Source organism: Lytechinus variegatus, chromosome 1, assembly GCF_018143015.1.
Source record: "Lytechinus variegatus isolate NC3 chromosome 1, Lvar_3.0, whole genome shotgun sequence".
NCBI lineage: Eukaryota > Metazoa > Echinodermata > Echinoidea > Temnopleuroida > Toxopneustidae > Lytechinus > Lytechinus variegatus.
The window spans coordinates 34,286,971-34,307,074 of NC_054740.1; the positions used below are offsets into that span (position 1 = coordinate 34,286,971).

Genomic DNA, 20,104 nt, shown 5'->3' on the forward strand with positions numbered 1-20,104 from the left:
ATTGGACCAAACTACATGGCCCTGGGACACGAGAGTGCTGAGGGTGCTGAAGCACCCCCAAAAATTTCTTTTGGGGTGCTGCGTGTATATTCTACATAGGCAGCACTCCATTAATTCTTGAAAATATAATTTTAAAAAGTGGACAAATATAACCAAAATGACCTTCATTTTGTAGTAAAACCCTTTTATTTCAAATTTACATTGATCAGCACCCCCAGTAAAAAAATCTTTCCCAGGGCCCTGCCAGACTACCATGATTTCCAGAAGTACACCAATTGGGAATTTCAAGTTTTTTCGGGAAGGGGCGAGAGAGTCGTCAATTTAAACAGTGTAAATAATACAATATCTATACATATAATATTAAGAGATAAAAAAGGATATTTCAAGAAAACAGAGCAAAAAAAAGTCAGTCGTATCGGGAAGGGGTGCAAATTTTGAAGAAAACAAATCAAATACGAGATTAACATAAAAGGGGATCAGGTGTATATCATTCTTGAAGATGGAATTTTTTGATTGGTGATACAAATATTAGCCTTAACGAGAGATACCAGTGTAATGAGTGCATGCTTGAGGAAATATCTATTTATTGTACTATTAATAGGGCCTATTTCACTGAAGTACAGTAGTAATACAGAATAAGGTTCGAATCAGGTCCATGTACATTTTTTTTATTTTGTGACTGATAGTAGGAATATTAGTATTCATGAAGGTATAAATGTGTATTTTCAGATTTGTCTAACAGTGATTGGAATTTAATGAAGGTATATTCTTGGACTTATGTAGGCTGGTATATATAAGTATTGTAACAAAATGAAAGGTTTATTTAATGTTCAGCAGGGTTTTGGAATGGTGAAGAGCGAAGAATCATTTCTAATCCATGTATATCATTGTATAGTGAAATTCAGTAATTGTTTGTAATCCATTACGTACCAATTTTCTTTAAAGGGAAAGTTCACCCTGAAGAAAACTTTGTTGTAAAAAACTCAGAAAAAATAGTAAAAAATATTGGTGAAGGTTTGAGGAAAATCCGTTAAAGAGTAAGAAAGTTATTAGAGTTCAAAGTTTAGGATTTGTGATGTCATAAACGAGCAGCTGCCCCATGTGTTATGTAATATAAAATGCATGAATTTCAAATTTTGTATGGTTCCTGATGACTTAATTTTGTTTTCCATTCATGATCAGGTGTGAAATGATTGGTCTATTGATATAAAAAAGGTACAGTGAAAACCATTTTCAATTTTCTGAGAAAATGACATTTCATTGATTTTTTACCATTCGCTATGTAGGAATCCTGCTCGCATATGACGTCACAAATCAAATAATTGAAATTCTAATAACTTTTTAATTATTTGATGAATTTTTCTCAAACCTTCGGCAATATTTTTTATTATTTTTTCTGCTATTTTTACAATAAACTTTTTGTCAGGGTGAACTTCCCCTTTAAAAATGCATTTAAGCACTACTTGCTGAGAAATATCGATGTTTACAAATGTATGATTATTTTAGATATGTATCTATAATTATGCTTCACTGTAGGGTATAAATAGAAGTGACAATTACCATTGCTGTTGCTAAAAAGATTTATTTTATGACTTTAACTGTTTTTAAAACAAGCTTAAATTTTACGACCTGACAAGCTCCCTCCTAAATTGTTGTTCATATTCGAGCTCCATGCTCGATTATGAGCGATGCAATGTGCTAGGCAGTAAGAGGTTTCTGCACGAAACTCTGTACAATTTTCTTCGACAGGATGAGCATGAATAGTAGGCCTACAGTTAAAAGAAATTAAGACTTTGCTCTCATGCTTGTCTCTATTTCGCTGAACGGACTTACAAGAGTGCATGGTCAGAAAAGCAGAAGTACAAAAGTGTTGAAGTACTGACTAGAAGTAGTAAGAATAATGAAAGTACCGAGATACGGATAATACAGAAAATACTGACTTTACTGAGATGCGGAAAATACCAAAATTACTGACATACAGAAAATACTTAGATGAGTGAGGAAAGTGAAGATACTAAAATTACGGAGATACTGAATAATGGAAAAAGCAAGATTTACAGGATAGATGAGACTATTGAGTAAGAAGTACCAAGTATGGTCTTCCTACCATTGCAAGAAAATTATGCATGGTTCTTCAACATTGTTGTTCGGTTCCACGAGAAATAATCCAAGTTACGGATACCCCTTTCACAAACTCAATTATGCGGATAATTCCGCATAATTTGGTTGTGCGGATAGGAGCGGGACCAGAGTTATCCGCATTATTCCGATGCTGCAATTATCCGCATAATAGCAGCATCGGGACCAGATTTTGGCTTTGTGAACGCATTTCCAGAGTAATGCGGATAATTGCCATGGTGCGGTCACAAAAAGTCACTCTTTTCCAACACAACCCCATCGGAGGGGGCATGTGCAGTTGCCATGACAATAATCCGCCTTTTTCAGGTCAGGCACTCGTAAAAAAAGTGCAGATTATTTTCGGAGTTTTTCAATGCAATTTTTATTGAATTATCCGCATTACTCTTAGGGCGGATAATTGGAGGATGAGTTTGTGAAAGGGGTATGAGAAAGAGAAAAGAGTCAGAAGTGCAAAAGACAGACTTTACACCAACTGGTTGTATATTGCAGCCAAAACGAACCAGCTCATCAGGAATGAAAGTCATTTTGGTACAGTATTTACAGAAGGTAAATGTATCTGTGAAATGAATGGGTTTTTTTTGTACTTTTCCCATCAGTAATTGGAATTCAAGTATTTACTGAAGTCATAGTTATGAGTGTATATTTTCAGACTTCTTTCATTTGAATCAAGTAGTGTCCTCTGTCTTTCTTAGTCATAAGTTATTTTTGAATACTAATAACTTCATTCTATAGGTAAAGTACATCCTCTTCTTTCCCACTTTATCACTTTCATTTATGCATATCTCCTAGAGGGCACAGAGAAACATCATCTGCATACAGTGCCCCAAATCTTTCAATAAATGCACCTCATTCTTTGTAATAAAATCTCTTTTATTTCCATCACTAAATTAAATCATATCTAGATATGTGTTAGACCTCGTATGCATCCCTTCAAGTATATCTTTAAATTGCATATTGTGCAATTTCCTATATTTTGTCTTTTCTCCCTCCCTCTTCAAATTCTTGGACCAACAAACCCAAAATTTAGATATGTGTTTACAAGCTTCCTTTAAATAGAACAATAATACGTAGGCCTGCAATATGCAAACATGCAGCTTTTGGATACATTATGTGGAAGCAAAAGTAATGTGAAAATTTTCTGAATCTGAACAGTCAGCCTATGGATGACATGTGTTGAGCAGGCTTGAAAAGAGTTTAAAAGTGTCATATCATACATTCATATTTTCAATCTACTTCATATTGGCAAAATGAGAGAAGAGGTAAAATGGAAACAAAATAAGGAAGCAGGGAATAAGAAATGGATGAAAACAATTTTTTTTTCTTCGTCCTTGCTTTCCTCTTGTAGCTTATTTTCCCTTTTTTTTGCTTTGCTTTCCTCTTGTAAATTTAATTTACATTTGTTATATTACTTTATCAAAAGAAAATAAATGTTTAATTGAATTTGATTTAATTGAAGAACTTTTTTCCTATTTCTTCCTCTTTTTAAAAATCTCTTTGTTTTAAACTTCAGAGGCATATTTGCCGACAAGGTCTTTCCAAAACAAACATATCAAAAGAAATTTCAAAACCCGAGGTAATTTTAATGACAATAATTATCGTTTTATTTAATGCATATAGTTTGATCTCGCCGTCTAACAACCAAGTTGCGATGCATCTACAAAAATTTTTCTTGATTTCCATGAAAATAACATGTCACATGATGCCATTTACATGAAGTAAAAACAAAATGTAGCAAAATGACCTAATTTCAGTTATATATAAAAACAGACTACATTTTCTGACACTTTCTTTGACGATATTTCATTTGCAGGGTGATCTCAGATTCTTGAGTTCCACGTATACGCCTGATTGCCCATTTTAACTGAAAGCAAGAAAATTTAAGCAGATTAGCCCTACTGAAATAGAGAAAAGTCTATTTTCAGCAGTCATGGATAGCAACTTTAATTCAAATATAACTTCAGGAGATTTGACATCAATGCATACCAATTGAAACATTGTCACTGCATCATTTCTTATCTTGATAGTTGTTATTGGTCTGGTTGGGAATAGCTTGACGTTCATCTCGGTATTCCTGTCTTTCTTCTCGTTCTTTATTTTCGAACATGTTCTTTTTTTTCTTGTTCCTTTTCTTCATTTTCCAATTTAGCTTTTGGCTTATTCCTCTCTACCTTTATTTCAATCTTTTGTTAGCCGTTTTGTCATATTTTAATTTATTTCCCTGTCTTACTAACCATGCTAATGTATTATTATTTCAGAATTATTTTGTTCTTTCTCTTTTCTTCCTTTTCCCATTTTCTTTCTGTTTTCCTTTTTTAAGTTTTTTCTTAGACTTCTTTTCACTTTTTCCCTTTCCCTTTCCTTTATCCCCTTTCCTATTTTTTCCTCCTTTTCTTTTCTTTTCCTTTCTTTCTTCCTTTTCCCTTTTCCCGTTTTTTTTTTTTTTTTTTTATTTCATTTTCCCAGCTGCACCCCCCTCCCTGCCTGTTGTGCCACTGAATCAGTCTCCAACAATTCAAGCGAGAATACTAGCCATGGCCCTGGTAGGCGGGGTTCCTCAGGGTGCTGAGAATTTCCTTGGGGGTGCTGCATGTATTACTTTCCAGAGGCAGCACCCCCTGGAATTCTGGTAGGTGTTAGAAAATGAAGAGATATAACCAAAGTGACCTACATTTTTATTGAAACCCTTTTTCTTATTGTCAAATTTACGTCACCACCCCCCAGTAAGAGAAAATGTCCCCAGGGCCCTGGCAGCACGGAGAAATAAACCACATTCCCTAATTTGCTGCACACACTGGAGAGTGTAGCCGAAACCATGTTTCCTTCAAGCCTTTTGACTTTTCCTACACGGCAAGAATTCAACCACTCATGCCGGATAAAGTGAATCGCGATGAAATATTGATTGCAATAGAAAGAGACAGTTAATGTAAACACAAGAACACATTCTGAATACATGATTAGAATAGTGGGGAGAGATGGTAAACGTACAGTATGCAGGCCATTGGAACAGATTAAAGCATCTGCTCAGGAATATGTTCTACCACCTGTTATCAAAGAATTGGTATTGTGTGGTAGAACTGTGCCATAACGTCTTCAAACTTGATGAAGAAATAATCAAAGGTAATTTATACCGTGTTTACACAGTGACACGGCTCGGGGGTTCGACACGCGAGCCGTGCTCAACACGGCAATTTTATGCTGTGTAAACGCGATCAGTGTGATCCGCGAGCCGTGTCGAACACGGCTTTTTTGATCCGCCAAAATCGTAGGTTTCAACCCGCGAGCCAAGTCAGACTCGGCAATTTTTTCGTGTGTAAACAGAAAGCCGTGTCGAACTCTCTTGACCAGGTCACTGCGCGCGCTTTCACTTTTGGCATTGTTGTTGTTCGCACGGACAAGATTCGATTCCGGCGGTGAATTTCCTGGGTTTAATTTGCGACGTCATAATTCTTCTTCCGTTCGAGATCCGCGAGCCGTGTTGAACTCACCTTTTTATATGTACGTATAAACGCGATCTCTGATCCCTTCTTCGCAGTGTTCAACCCGGCTCGCGGATTCAACACCCGAGCCGAGTCAATGTGTAAACACGGTATTTGTAGGATCGTTTTATCTCCCATGTGGATCTGGTCAACCAAAAACACTACTCTTGATTGTTAAACATATCATCACAATATCATATATTTTCATAACCTGTTACAAAAATCACTATCTCAGATTTAATCAAAATTCATCATAATTCAAAGCAACTAGTTAGAATTAATTCCATCAATTAAAAGGAAATGAGAATAACCCACAACTCTTGTTTATCCTAAAGTATTCAAGTCTTCTTTGTGGTAGAGACGTTCCCTCAATCAAATTACTAAATCGATGGTTTATTAATAAACTTTCATCATTTTTTTTTCATTTTCTACCACCATCATCAGCTCTCATACAGTTTTCTTATTATTGTCACACCGCAAAAGGAACATAATTACTGTGGGAAGGATTTTTTTTCTATATGGGAATACCTAGGTATAAGAGCCTGTATTGTAAAAAAACAAATGCAGACTGTAGTGTAAGAAAAGTATTGTTTTGCATTTTGTAACCCCATCACTCAATTAACAGTGCTCAGTCTTATTATTCAACTGATAAACTTACATTTGTTTATGTATCATAGCTCTTGAAAACTATACTTTAAAATATAACATATTATATGAAAATATATACCACCGAGCACTGAATGAATTTCAATTGATCAATGTGAAAAATCGAATTCAGCAATAACCATGAAAATAAAGGGGGTTTGATTTGGGAACTTATGCAATTATTCTATATTATTCATCATTTGCCCTCTTTGGTGATATCACTGGTTAAAATCTATGGCATTTGAACTATGACTACTTACACAATCTAAAGCTGTTATTTTTTATGTTTACAACTAACTGATTTATAATAAAAAGGGTTATAAATGTCAAATTGCAGAATTCCATTTGTGATAGCCAAACACCTCAAATTTTGAATCGCACTCGCACATACAGTGTACATTTCCTTCGGTCAATGTAAATCACAAGCAATAATTTCTCTAGTCCAGATACTTGTAAATTTGAGTGATTTAATTAACATCAGCAAGTACTGCATGTTAGTATTTTCAGAGGTTAACATTCATCAAGGCAATTCTTATCGAATAGCACATCCACAAGATTTATAATAAATCCTACATGTACATGTAGCTATACTGTAACCTCTAAGTTTAAATCTAAAACCAAACTGTAGAATACGTAGTTGTGTTCATAAATCCAATGTTATAAATACCATGTCGATCTATAATTTTTAAGTCTTTCAGTCTGTGCAACATTTATAAATATTTTAACAGTAACAAAATTTCTTTCAAAATTCTGCTCTTGAGAGTAAGTGATAATGCTTATGCGAGCAAATGACAAACCTAATTTCAGTTCAAAATAACCACTTTTGGAAATTCTATTTTGTGGCAAAAAGCAGCATCCCTAGATAGAGGTAAAGGCCACACATAACTATATAGGGAAAATGTCCCTTCTTTCAGGCAAGACTTTCGTAAACTAGTTAAATCGTAATGATAAGCAAACAACCTGTTGGGCATTCAATCTTCAAGATAGAAAGCAAATCATATTTCAGCCCTCAAAAACTGCTCAGAAATCAATACAAGAAGGGCAGGGATATAAGCAAAGGACAATCTAGGCTTTCATACGCCCTTAATTCCAAAAACAGGAGTTATATTTTGACAGAGTCCACACCTGTTGCATAAAACTTTTTACCTGAGAAAACTCTGGTAAAAACTGAAAACTAAGGTTAGTCTGATTTCTGCCATTGACTTTAACACAGGGCAAAAACTCAGGTAAAAAATACCCGAGTTTTCTCAGGTAAAAAGTTTTATGCAACAGGCCCCTGGTGTATTCAAACACTATTAAAAAACCAGAGTGACAAATGGCAATGCCAAATCAAATGGTAACATATAAATGAAACTGCAGGAATGAGGACATTCAAGTGATTTTTCATTAATGTTGAATTCTCGTTAGCTCACAACATGCTGCTGTCTACTGTAATGCATGGTTTGAAAATGGAATTTCAAATCATTTTGGAGTGTATAGAAAATACATTTATGTCCAATCAGGAAGTAATTCATTCTAATGCTTTAGTGGAATCACGAATGAGATTTATTTTACATTCAAATGATTTCCAATGATACTCATTATACAAAATCATGTATCAAAGTGCTTTTCTTTTATTAGTATTCATGTTTACCTTTTACCTGCTGCTACCGTTGATAAAATTTGCTCGAAATAATGAAATAACGAATCTCTACGGTGTACATGTAATTTTGCTTGCTTTGAACACATTCATTTGTGTGACGAGATAAATCTTCAAGCTCCATATCTTCATCAAAACATACATGTATATGCAGTGTTTCACTCTATACCAGTGTCACAATGTACCACAGATTATGTTTCGAGAGTAGACAGAAATTCCAACACTATAAAAGCATGCTCGAATGTAATACCCATACTACAAATATAATTATCCAGTCACTGTCGTATTGAAAAATGAAAATGCATGTACATGTAAGACTGAGGTAATATCATATCAGAATCATCATCATCATTACGTTAACATCATCATTATGATAGTACATGTATGTATCACCAGCATTATTATCATTAACAGTAACTGTAATCATACACCAAATATTGAATAAGAAACTATGGCATTTCAATATGGAAAATAAAGATATCCGAAGGATGCTATTACAAGGACACCAGTTTTTGTCTGAATAGCTCACAATGCCTCCAAGTTAATACCATTTATTTCAACCTCATACCCTCCATTGATGCAACCGAAAGAAGATGGTCTAGAATGCCTAACCCCTCCAGGTCGTATCGTCCCATTACGTCTTCTTTCATTCCCTATGATCATCAGGCATCCCCTCCCGGTAGAAGGTGTTTAAGACTTACAAACTGAGCCTTCATAGCCCCAAGATCTATTGACTCAAGTTCCCATTCATCTAATTTAGGCTAACGAGTACTCTCACGAGACACAATTAATTATAGGACAAACAAAGAAAGGAAAAAAACCCAAGGTGTGAGGCATGGCACACAGCTCAATTAATGACAGGTTGCCATAGCCGAGACCCAGCATCATCGTTATAAGGAGCTCAAAGTTTAACAGGTTATTACTTCAGGAATCTAAGCATTTCATAGAATACGTAAGTCAAAAAGTACATAAACATGCTTTTCTGTCCTCATAAGTCATGAAGCAATTAATAAAATTGAAATGATAGAATGGGCTCTCAAAACCTCTGTGGGTGGTATTATTGATCAGAGTTACATCTTAATTCTGATTCATTTATGAATGCCCTCACATTTTCAATAAAAAGAAAGATAATTTTCTAATCCTCCATTTATATCAATGGAAATATCCAGGGTGTATACATATCTGTAGAGAAACTGCTTCCTTGAAGACAGTGAGAAAATTCCCTGATTCTTCTCCACTAAATCAAAAAGGAAAGCCAAGACAATTGCCCCCACAAGCATCCCTCTTCTCTCCTACCCAAGCGTTGATTGAAGAACGATGCCAATTTGCCGATTGGAAAAATAGAATTTTTTTGCGAAAAAAGGTTACATCAATAAACTGGGAGGGCAATTGTTCTCCTGCTTCTTTCCTCCTTTTTCAAGTCATTCCTACTGACACAATCAATGGATATGAGATGTGATTGTGGATAAAAGGCATACAATGACTGGAAAGAGTCCCTCAATAATGCAAGTGCAATAAATTGCTTTGTGTTTCTAATGAACATCAATTTAAAAAAAAAGATTTCTCATGTGTAAAAAGGTAATTAAATCTAGATCATTTCAAGTTTAGACTTTCCTTCTTTTCTTCATTTATTTATGATTTTGAAAATTCCCCCAAAATAATTCATTCTGATTTCTAAAAAAAAACACTAAAACCAGGAAATTTTATCATGATAATGATTTTCTATTTTTGTCAACATTGAGAATACTGGTATGTCATTCTGCAAACATTCATTTTTTTTACATATTATTATAAATAGATTAAATATTTATCACCCTTCTCCTGCCCTAACCCTCACTCTTTCGTTTCCAGACTTCAGGTAGTAAAAGCTCTCAGACATGATCAAAAATTTATGAAATAAGCTCGATCCTTTTAACAGTAACAAACTATGAAACAACAATAATGCGACTAAAAGTCCATAAAAGGGAACCAATCTATAAAAATACAAATCCCATCTCCTCGAAATAATAGCAGAATGGGAAAAAATTCAAATTGAGTAGCAGATATAACCCAAAAAATATCAGCCAAAATGTAACTTTGAGAAAGGACAAATGTGTTACATCAATGGTAGATATGAAAGCACTTTCTGTGTACAGGTACAGGGTATGAATATGTGATAAACTAAGTTTGGTTATTGATCTCATACTAGTTGATCCTTTTCAAGAAACGTACACAATTTGGCAAATTATGCCACTTGGTCCAATTTGGATGTACCCAGTGAGCTAACAATACTGATTTTACTGAGTATTATGCAAAATTTTCCAATTTCACTAAATGATCATCCAGTCCATTATAATGCTATAAATATACTAAAATTACTATTACTTGAGCAATACTTACATGACCAGTAAACAAGTTGAGAATTAAACACATAGATATTTCAGATGACAAGGAACAACATCATTCTAAAAAATATCAACTGGTATTTAATAAAATGTGCAATAGTCTATAAGGTTTATGGGCAAAGTGTCGATAATAATAAATGTTTGTACATGTACTTAAAATGGAATCAGTCAGACCACTTGGGAAGAGACTGTATAAGCAGATAGGGTGGAATTGGAATAATTCACCTTAATCTTCTTATGTTTCCAATGGAAAATTCACCTTAATCTTTTTATGTTTCCAATGGAAAATTGAAATTCACATTAGAGATCAAACAGACAGCATGCTTAAAACATCCTGAAGTTTTTCAATCATGAACCAGACAGAAATTTTATGAACTTACAAAGGCTGAACATGTCCTCACAGAAATATTTCAGTAATTCCAATTACAAATGATCAGTTGAACATGTTTTAAAACAGGGAGATATCAGTAACATATTAATTGAACAGAATCATGTTGGGTTTAACAGAAAGACAAACTGAATTTTAAGATCAATCTATATCCTATATCTTCAATACAAACTTATAATCAATCTCATAGTTGTGACTAATTTAAATCAAGCATAACTTTTTTTTAAACTGAACCTGCGACATAAACATTCATATGAACACGAGCAATTAAAGATCAATTCAATACGCAACTCCCTCACTCAAGCAACAGCATTCAAACCCTTCTCCCCCGATTTCCAGCTCCCACCGGATGACAAACAACAAGTGCGCTGTCCTTTCCCTAACTCAGAAAATGGCACCCTATATTTCTTAAGTGCCTGGATACCGTTTCAGCATTTCCACTCTTGCGTCAACAGAATCACCCTACTCTGAAAACAGCCAATGCTACACAATGCTTAATGCATCACAAACTCTCTCTCTCTCCTATCCACCCTTCCAAAATAATTTGATTTCGCACGCTTCTCAAATTTTGATCATAATTTTCAAACGTAATCAGTGAAGCCAGCTTCCTACACTGAAACTGAGAGTGCTTTGGTATAAACAACATCTCCCAGATATCAACTTAATGCACATCAACATAGTGTACTCGCACATGAGAATTTTGTCAAAACCGATGTCCAAGTAGGCCCCTTTCTTATAAGATTTTGATTCAACCTGGATGGCAGGCACTACAATGTATAACCCCAAAGCCAAAATACCCAGATACAGCATCCGAAGCGTGTTGGAAGTCCTCTTTCTCAACCTTCTATACCTTCTAAAATAATCAGTACCAATGAATAGAGAGGGCGGGAGTGGGCAGAGTTAAATATAGCCCTCATATTAACTCCTGGATGAAAGGTGTTCATGTTCCTGGGCATCGCTACCGACAGCACTTCATGAACCATGCATGAAGTGGCATGCGGCAGCACATACTCCGATGCTCATTAGTAAAGTACATCTTTAGCACGGGCCCCTTCTTCACATACGAAAGGTTATCTTGACCTCAAGATTGCAGTTATAGGAGTGGAGAGATGAGCGCACACCAGCCTTGGGTTTATGCTAGCATGCACAATGACAAGAGGACAGTTTATCCTCGATTATGAACAATGAAAAAGACTGGCTTGGTTAAGCAAAGTTAACTCTCCTGTAATTTTTAGAAAATGGAGTTGTGACAAAATGTTTCATTCAGTTCAAAGGAGACAAAAGGGGATTAAAAAAAAACCTCAACTTCATCTGTAAAATAGTGTAGTAGGGCAAGTGTTGGTCCTGAAAAGGACCACCCAGTCTCGACATTTCGATAAGTGTTCTTGGTGTACCGTGAAACCTACTACACTATTCTTCTTCGCCATGGAAACCTTCAAAAGTTACTTCATCTGTAAAACATGTTTCAATTTACAAATAAAATAATTGGGGGCTTGTTGAAGCATCACACACATATATACAAATTTATTGAAAATCATCACGTTATTATATCATGGGGAGTATTGTCTGCTTGTGGTCCAAACCAATAAGATGTCAAGAGGAATGCATAGAAGTGTACTTTGGTGTTTTTGAAGTGGATGCTCTTGATAGTTATAAGCAAAACAGCCAGACATGATCATAAATTCTCTTCATACATGTATATTGGAAGGTTTGTTGAACATATCAAGTTAACCATAGCATCAGTGACATAGGTTCTGAGTCCAGAAATTGACCAGTAAAGTCATATTTTTATAAACAATTTGTTCTGTAGATAGTGAAATAGAGTTAAAATAATGATAAATTATAAATAAAGATTCAAAATGTGCTAGTATCAATCATTATGAGATAATTATGTGTCTTTTTTTTATTTCATAATAATTCATGCATATTATCAACATAAATTACATACAATGCACACGCTTTTCTTGGAAGTGTTTCGGGAAGTTTAATTCATCACCAAAGTGAAATCTAAATCTATACAACTAGTCTGTAGAAACAGACCCCAGCTGACACTTTGAATTAAACAAGGATTTTGACAAGAATCTAGGATAAGTCCAAACTACTAATGCCATTGTCAAATGTGTCAAAAATGAAATATTGTATAATTCAAACAATAAAATACAAAAGAAATAGTGAGTGAGGGACATCATCAACCGTCTCATTTGCATGTCATTGAGTTGTTCCTATAACTGTTTTATGAAAAATAAGCGAAACTTTAAAATGTCAATATTTTACATCCGATTTCGAGGAAAGTTTTGGTGTTATGCTTTTTGGATTTTTCTCTATTCAAATAAAAAAAATTGGGGTGGACTAGACCTTTAAGCAGTACCTTACCTATAAAGTTCAACATCTTAATTCAACTATGTTAGTTTACAAATCAGACCACTCTGGTTTTGACAAACCGATGATCGTGCCTGCAAACCGGTGGTACTAAGAAAGCAGTATGTGAATAGGGGATATCCGATTGTCACGTACGTTCAGTACCAGGGGGATACCTCTCATCAAGCATTAAATGATGCAGGTGTAATGAGACAGTACCTGTAGATCTTGATTGCATCTTTTTTTCATCCTTCTTCAAGGGCCCCAAGGGACCACGTGTGAACGGATCATTTCCTTTCCAGGTGATACAAGCAAGTCTGGTAGAAATGATAATTTCATAGAGCTTACATGTAGGATAAATAGAAAGATCACAGGATTTCAGTCAGAATGACCATGAAGTTATCAGCTTGGTCTTCCCAAACAATGGGTTTACAGGAACGTTCACCTGTGGGTTCTTTTTACAAACATTGAAGATTGATAATATTCTCAATTCATGAAAGGTACACAAATGGGAGCAACCCACAACTGCAAGCAGTGATTGTCTGGAAGAGAGCAAGAGATTTATTGATTTTCTATGGAACCTGTTGACAAGTGGTTTTCAGCATCCTAGCACAGCTACCATAGCCTTCCTTCAGACAATGGGTAACCAATGTTGTGCTCCTAAAGGCCGGTCTAGGCCTACATGTAAAGGGCAATCATGTTGCCTTGCCTATCCCAAGACATCTAATCCGTAGCCTTGGTGAAGGTCCTTGGATGGTGCCAAGAAAGGGCTGGACAAAATCGTTTGTCAGGTTGTGATCCTTGTGCCGAGCTTTGGCCTTGGCCTTGACTTTCAAGCCTTGAGCACAATCCCGGTGTTGACTAACTTTTCCAAACTTTCAAATGCTGTCAACAAAAAATGAAGTTCTTCAAGAAGTAAATTCTGGGCCTGGAGGAAGTAAGCTGCTTCAGTGCAACGGTTAACAATTTCACACGTTCAACCAATAAAAGAACATATCCTGCACTATTTGACGAACGATGCTATCAAACTAAAAGGAATTGATTTCAATACAAATTGAACATTATCACACCTCACCAGATACAGAATTACATTTTATTTACGAATGCAAGCACTCTAAATGCTCAATCATTCATGGTTGATTAATGTTTAATGTGAATGGGCTGCATACAGCTATACATCAGTATGCTAACAAAGATAATCATGCCATCCTGTTTAAATGATGCTGAACATACATCTTGGCAAGCACACTGGAGAACAGTTCAAACTTTCTAACTGCAACACTTGAGGTGTAATTGAGACCCCAAGTCATGCAACACTGCCAATGCACATCAATCCTTAGCATACAAATGTGGGCTTGCGTATTCATCAATCTTGGCTCTTCCACACAGATATTCTAATCCCAAAGTCCAAATCATACCAAAATTTAAAAATGAAAATCATATTGCTTAAAAGGTTTGTACTTCTGTTTTCCCCTTTAAGTCTTTTGAAGATTTATATGAAAATTTTCATTCAAATGGGATTTTTTCTTTGAAATCCATATAATTTCATCCCTAATAAAAGCATGCGAAATGGTGTACATGTATTACTTGCATTCAATTCCAATTTCTTTATCATCCCTCTTTCTTGTTTCTACACTGTACTTGTACATCTTCCAAGCTCCCTGAATCTCTCTCACTGTTCTTTCATCACATACAATACACACCACTACACCCATGCACATGCATTAATGCAGTGGCAATGCATTCCCCTGAAGTCTTCTGGCAAACTTAAGCTCCATTTCATCAACTGAGAGGTAGAAGGACCTAAATTCCTATCCCTAAACACAGACTTAACAGCCTTTTAACAGTAAACAGACCATCTAGTCCCTTTCAATGTGATCAACAATTGGCATGTAAATGAATTGCCACAAGTAGCTAAAAGCCTTGTGTCCCTATAGGAACACGGCTCTGCATCCAAGACGTGGGTTAATAATGTATTACCTTCCGTACCTCCGTCTTCTTAAAGCTGGAAACAACTCAATTAAAAGTCGTAAAAAAAGAAGGAAAATATCAATCGTATTTAAATTTTATGATTGAGACAGTACCATTACTTCTTCAAAATGTTGATACAGCAAGCAGTCATGAGATAACGATGGTATAAAATTGTAAACGATACCTTCTTTCATCTTGAAAAACATTTTTTTTAATATGACATGTTGCATTTTCTATATGTCTCAGTTCCAAATACTTTCAATGGCACCAACATGCAGAATTTGACATATAAACTAAACTATTCACATAATTCTTAAATCTATAGACAAGTTTTTATCTATCAAAAGATATTATGATTTTCATAGAATTCCTGCGTGTCAACTACACTTATCGATCACAAAAATATGTAAGAAACTGATGAACCAAATCAGGAACGAATTCATCTCTTTAACAATTTGATACCATATGGCATATCTCATTTTACATTTTACCTAGCATTTTATTTTTCAAATTAAGAGGGAGATATGAAATCAATTTCAATCCATGGATTTTCCCTTTAATTCATGTTTTATAGGTTAATCTTCCTATCCTCCACATACCTGTAGAGCATATCTTTACAATATATCTTGTGCACTAAGACTTCCCAATTCCACGTTGACTTTTTGAAAGCACCTTTATCCAATACTTCTATTCATGCGATCGTTTTATTCTGTAAAAAGATAAGATGTTGTATTCTGAGCTGACTCCTACTACAGGTGACTCGGGGCATAATGGATGTGCATATATATTTCTTTTTAATATACGGGGGTACAAATTTTTGGTCAGTAATCTTCTTGCTTGATTTAAAATTATTTTTTGCCACTTTATTCATTTCCTGCTTCTTGAAAAAGAAAATGTGATTCTGTTGCTGCTGTCAATTACAAAATTATTGCTAGGTACTGTAAAATAGTAATAAAGGATCTATCAGTTTCAGATATATCCAACTGAAATTTGCAATCTATCACAGTTAAATCGTTTTTGCACACCCCAATACAGAGAGAATACAGAGTACCAAGGATCGTTTTTCCACAATCCCAATTCCTGACAACCGATTTCTGTTGCTTTCTTTTGTCTGGCGATTCTTAGGTGTAAGCATGATTTGTCTTTGTCACTACTGGACACCCTTTCAGTCCCTAGAAATTATCAATACTCCCACTTTCCCATGAAAAGAGCCAACAACATCCTAAATCATTCCTAGACAGCTTCTCAAAATGAGCAACTTTGCGCATGGAGACGACAACCCACTGACCTCATCTTTGGTAAGTCCTTGTATTCAGACTGAAAAATAGAATACACTTAAAATTTCTTGAATTAGACATTAGAATAATAATTGACAAATCTAGAATTCTGAATGAAAATCCAATATTCGATTCATCATAGTTGCAGTTAATATTAGGTAGAGTGAATAGTTACTTGACCAAGTTATATATTTTGGGTGTAATCTTGACCCCCCCCAAAAAAAAAAAAAGAATCACTCCTAGCAGCCAATATGTGCAGTGCCAACGCGCACATACAGTTGAGGCCAGAAGTTTACATACACCCAGGAAATTCAAAGAAAAGCTGACATTTGTCAAACATCATAGAATTTACTGTATCTTATAAAATATTTGTGTTATCATGACAAATTTGATATCAAATTAATGAGTATGTCATGCCTCTTCATCACATTGCTTTGTCACCAGGAGCTGAAAAATATTTAGGTGAAATTTTTTCCCAAAAAATCTTCATATTTTAGACGAATTAAAAAAAAAACTTGACAAAAACATTTCATATTTGTGCTAGTTACTTCTCAAAACAAACATTTCAGATTACACATTTTTGTTCAGTGGTGACATATCGTCGGCATTCATCCGAACCGTCGTATCAGTCAATTTTGGTCAGAAAATCAATTTTGAGATTTTTGCAGAAAATGAATGTACAAGTCCTAATCTATTCATAAGTGAATTTCTAGGCAGTAATTTATTTTAGTTTCTGAGATATGATGGGATTTTCATGACGATGCCATACAATTTTTTAATTGGAAATGTGTACTGTAGCAGAGTGATACTACGTTTGACTGATCGCGATTTCAGTGCGCGCGGTCAACCAAACTGTCGTATCGGCCATCTGCGCTGCATTGACTTTGCACGTGAAAAGCGATACGACGTTTTGACTGACCATGCGCATTGAAATCGCGGTCAGGGTTGTTGTATTCCCTATGGCGTTTTTGTACAGGGGAAATCTAAACCGCTCAAACCGAAATTACAAGCACGGAGCTCTTTTGCGATATTTTCTATAATCCTTGGTTTTGTGTAAAAGTAAGGATACCATTGTCAAGCAGTTGTCTCAGTCTTTCCAACCATATATTTTTCTAGCAATAAATATGTTGTAAGGCCGGAGAACTAAGTGTGAAAATTACAGTAAACTTTGAAGTCGATTATCTCTGAAATGGGTTTTCAACCGTCGTATGTGGATACGACGGTTCGGATGACCGCCGACGATATCATGATAGAAAATGTAATATAAATCATAGATTTGACATATATTTTTTTAAACGATGTTTGAAAATATAAAAACTAACAATAGAATACCATGGCATTAATATTACTTTTTTTCTTCAAAGAAAATTCCACCTGAAATATACTTTGATCTCAACGGTATTCCAATCATGTGGAAGAGCTCAATATGCTTTTTCATTTGATACCAAATTCTTCATGGTAGTATTTATATTATTGAAGATGTAGTAAATTTAACGATGTTTGGCATGTGAACAAATTTCACTGAATTCCATGGGTGTATGTAAACTTTCGGCCTCAACTGTATCTTATATTCAGAAATTGTGTATGACTAACAAAACAAATCTCCTAAAATGATTTAGCCACTTCTTTTTTCCACTTCAGGTGTTTTTTTAAAGTGTTGTGTTATTCTTGTTGGGGAGGGGTAGTAATGGTGGCTCTTTGAATCCTCTGGAAAATTATTCTTCTTACATCTACATTCTCTAAATTTGTTTAACTTTTGAACAATACTAAGAAGTCTGGAGTGAGAGACTATCCAATGATGGATGAATAGACCAATGGTCTAATTGCCTGCGTTCCATTAGCACTCTCTCTCTACTTGCTCCAAATATCCCCAAAACTACCACTATCAATCTTTAAGGGTGGGTCGCATAAAATCTAAATAAAGTTCCATGTCCCCGTATTTTTTTCCCTTTTCCCCACTAAAATCAATGTGTCTAGTATTTCAGGTACATGTACATTGCATAACATCCCTCTCCCCTAAATTGCTATTTTCTTACTTCCTTTAAAATTGTATAATTGTCTCTCTCTACTATTACTGTATTTTTCTTTCCATTTACATCCCTCATTATCTCTTCACCCACGGGCACCTACAATACAATCCTATCATCCCGTTCTCATTTTCTGTTTCTCTTTTTTTTATCCATCTCTCTCTCACTCTCTCTGAATATTCTCATATTTTTCACACATCAAATGCTTGTTGATTTCTATGTCTTTATCACAGCATTGCATCTCTTCCCACACTCTATTATCTATCTATTTCCTAATATCATATTTTTTAATTATCCAATTTCTTTTTTTTTTCATATAATTATTCCACTCCTTTCTTGGGGCTTTTGTATGTTCAATTCACATCATAGCTCAAAAATTAGTTCGGACACCAAGGTCAAACACCAACATAAACCTAAATCCATCATTCAATTTCAAAAGAGAATAAAAATTTAAGCCTTTTAGAGAGCATGCACCATACACGGTACACTATATTAAGTCGCATATCCTCTGGACACGGACAAAACATGAACTTGTAGAATTTCATCATATGGACCCACTTCTGATTTATCACAACACCATACAGTTTTGATTAAATTTAAAATCACACATATGTGAAATTTGATGTCTGAAAATATCTCATTGCTGCCTTGCGCCAAGTAATAAATGGTGGCATATTCAGTCTTTGATAGAGAACAAATTTCCGAATAGTGAAATCCAAACCTCTTTATCTTGTGCTCGCCAGACAAAGGCTCTACAATATGACATCCTGTTTAGTACGACACAGTTAAAATGAACCAGAAACAGATACCTCGGCTTTCCTGATTAATTTTTGATTATTATTATTTATTAGTTTGCCAGCAGCAATAGGAAATGATCAAAATGTAAGTAAACAATCATCTATTTCAAATTTCAAAATGCCAATGTGGACATTTTACTAAAAAAAAATCATGAAATGTCTGTGTTAAATAGCACAAATGAATACATGTAGCTTTTGATAAAGGTACAAAAACTAAAGACAGAAAATTCGCATTTTAAAAAATTGGTATGCACATGCTCACTCCAATGTATTTTATCCAAATTTTTCTCTTGCTTTCCACCTTGTTTTCAAAAGCTTCCTAATGATACTCTGTGCAAGGGTAAAATCTAAACCATTCTCAAACAGTTAAAAGACAAACCTCCTTTTGAATATGCTTTTTTTTTAATGAAAAAAATTTGTAAAAAGTACTTTATCTCAAAATCCACAACTGTGCAAAGCGCTTTGCATATGAGGTCAATTGTCAATGAAAGACTTCAGAAGCCATCAGCAATATTAGAAATCTGCAATATTCAGGTTGGTTCGCAACTGATGTTGAAAGAATCTCGGCTGGAATAAGGCTGATTATAACAGTCCCTATGGATTGTATACAATATTAGTCAAATTCAATAGAAACTTACCCATTTATTATCCGTTCCTTTGAGACTTCTGAAGATGAGTTTGAGTTCTTTTACTGAGATGCTGTAGCTTGATAATACACCAATGATCTCAATCAGTAAATCTGAGAAATACAATAACAAGAGAGTATATAGTGGAGCTTTCACTGATAAATGTAATCAGAGTATCCTTTGTTAATCTAAAATTGAAATGTAATGTTAATATCCATCATAGATTGGAAGAAAATGACTGGATCACGGTATATAAAAGGGAAATACACCGTGTATTATACACCAAAATAACAAGTTTTTTCTGAAAAGAAAAAAATACAGAAATGCTGGTAGGTAAACACAAATCCCACAAAAACAATACTATCTATTACTAACTA

General features: G+C 34.8%; 1 protein-coding gene across 10 annotated transcripts in view; it reads right to left on the reverse strand.

The window, feature by feature from the left end:
- LOC121412155 (neurobeachin-like) overlaps window positions 1–20,104 on the reverse strand; it is a 102,895-nt gene that overhangs the window by 78,504 nt on the left and 4,287 nt on the right. For all 10 annotated transcript variants that reach the window (XM_041605105.1, XM_041605079.1, XM_041605097.1 and 7 more), the window contains exon 2: window positions 19,740–19,840. In XM_041605105.1, coding sequence (XP_041461039.1) covers window positions 19,740–19,840 — 101 coding nt within the window. The remainder of the gene's footprint in view (window positions 1–19,739; window positions 19,841–20,104) is intronic.